The sequence below is a fragment of the Mercurialis annua genome, linkage group LG8 (assembly GCF_937616625.2).
Source record: "Mercurialis annua linkage group LG8, ddMerAnnu1.2, whole genome shotgun sequence".
Lineage (NCBI taxonomy): Eukaryota > Viridiplantae > Streptophyta > Magnoliopsida > Malpighiales > Euphorbiaceae > Mercurialis > Mercurialis annua.
Genome location: NC_065577.1, coordinates 9756895 through 9758858, shown reverse-complemented (window position 1 = coordinate 9758858; position 1964 = coordinate 9756895). Strand labels below are relative to the sequence as shown.

The window sequence follows — 1964 nt, the reverse complement described above, 5'->3', positions numbered from 1 at the left end:
TCTCTTCGATATGATGTCCTGCAAGCTGGTTCCTTATTCGTAAGGTGTAGTCCACATATAACTTTCTTCCATTCGCAAAAGGTGCATCATCCAGTGGACTAAAAAATAGGGATAAGCTGCTTTTGCCTTCCTTTGTTGAATCCCCGTTTCGATAAATCTTAACGAACCTAAAAGATGATATAAATTAGTAGGATGATTATACATGTTAAGAAACAAAAGATTTAAATCAAGTTTGTGCATACCAATTAATGCCACGGAGGGCAAACACTTTTGAATCCTCAAACGGTAGATCCAGTTCCAAAAAATTTTCAATAGTCCATCTATACTTATTGTTTGCACGCTTCTTCAACATTGACAAGCATCCGCCTTTACTGGTAGTTTCTATAATGAAAATTTCAGCGCCAAAAATGCAACAGTCGTCCAATAAGTATCCATTGGATTCATCTTCGAAATCAGCAACTGAAATGAGTTTGTCAAATCCCCATTCTCTTTTCACTCCTTGAAACCGCCTTTCTTTGTCATCTACAAAATGATGCATTAACAAATTAATAGTCCCTTCAACTTACAAACGACACACAATGTCACTGTTTATTACCTTGAATAGTCCAGTACTTGTCATGAATATAGTCATAAACAAAGAGCTTGAAATTTACGTTAATCTCTTGAGTGAAAATAAGTTCGTTGGATTCAGACAGAAGTAGATATAAAGATATGTATCCATCGCCTTTCTTTTTCTTATTTCCGCCAAGGTACACAGATAACTTCCTGCACTCACAAATTTATAAATACATATTCTTTTCACGAATTAATATGTATATAAAAACCAAATATTAAACACCCTATGTCACTAGGTTTACTGATAGTCACAAAAAGATCACTATATTTTATTTTGTTATTAAAAAGTCATTGAACTTAGTATTTTGTTAAAGCAGGAGCCCGTATAAAACTCACCGTTTTCACGGATATTAAACTCTGTAGGTCACAAGATTTTTCTCAAATTACAGAAAGGTCACTAAATCAACTTTTATTACAAAATGGTCATTGAACTATACCCTTTGTTACAAAAGGGTTCACCCATGTAAAACGTACCGTTTTCACATAAAAATGCAACATTTTTGCTTACGTGTCAAGCCGAATTACAAAAAAGGACATACTTCAGTAACCTTTTTGTAACAAAAGGTATAACCTAATGACTTTTTTGTAATTCACAAAAACCTTAATGTTCTTTTTGTAATAACGGAAACATTTTTATAACAAAATGTATAGTTCAGTGACTATTTTGTAAGAAAAGTTCGTTTAGTGATATTTCTGTAATTTGAGAAAAATCTAGTGACCTAAAGAGTATAATATCCCCGTTTTCACATTTAAACGTACCGTTTTCACTTCCATGGCAAGTCATAAATACAAAAAAAGATATAACTCAGCAATTTTTTTGTAATTCACGATAAATTTAGTTATCTTTTTATAACATAATTGAATTGAATTTGCTGCAATGACCTTCCGTTGTAACAAAATGTATATCATGACTTTTTTGTAACAAAATAAAACATAGTAACCTTTCTGTTGTAACTACCGATAACTCCAATAACCCAGGATGTTTAATATCTAATAAAAGCCATAAAAATGGCAAAACCAACAACACAAAACGTGGCGTGGCGCACTTATGAATTAATATATATTGAACTTTTAAACACAAGGCTTGCATGAAGAACAAGAAATAAGGTACTAACCATTTATAGGCACCAACTTGAAAATCAGCAGACTCGAAGCACTCAGCTTTTGAATCGGACAGCAAAGAGAAGTCTTGGATCTTGAAAATGTAGTGTGAAGGTGGAAGACTTCTTAGTTTCCAACGTATTTCTGTTCAACAATATCAAGAAAGAAAAAAAGATGAATACGGACTAATCTGAACAAGTACATAAATCAATTAATATACCTGAATTATCATCTGTCAGTAGATTCAT

At 32.4% G+C, this 1964-nt stretch overlaps 1 protein-coding gene across 1 annotated transcript; it reads right to left on the bottom strand.

The window, feature by feature from the left end:
* Window positions 1–226: 226 nt before the first annotated feature.
* LOC126661579 (ubiquitin C-terminal hydrolase 12-like) lies at window positions 227–1964 on the bottom strand. The gene is made up of 4 exons (XM_050355433.1): window positions 1937–1964; window positions 1731–1860; window positions 596–765; window positions 227–522 (listed from the first exon to the last, which is right to left on the bottom strand). The coding sequence occupies exons 1-4, from the start codon at window positions 1962–1964 to the stop codon at window positions 227–229; spliced, it is 624 nt and encodes a 207-aa protein (XP_050211390.1).

Excerpts from the sequence above, each read along its gene's own strand:
- LOC126661579 (XM_050355433.1), bottom strand. The coding sequence starts at position 1,964 with ATGAATCTACTGACAGATGATAATTCAG. Across the intron at positions 1,861-1,936 it reads ACTGACAGATGATAATTCAG|AAATACGTTGGAAACTAAGA; the intron begins GTATATTAATTG and ends ATTGTTGAACAG. Across the intron at positions 766-1,730 it reads CAAGTTGGTGCCTATAAATG|GAAGTTATCTGTGTACCTTG; the intron begins GTTAGTACCTTA and ends TTGTGAGTGCAG.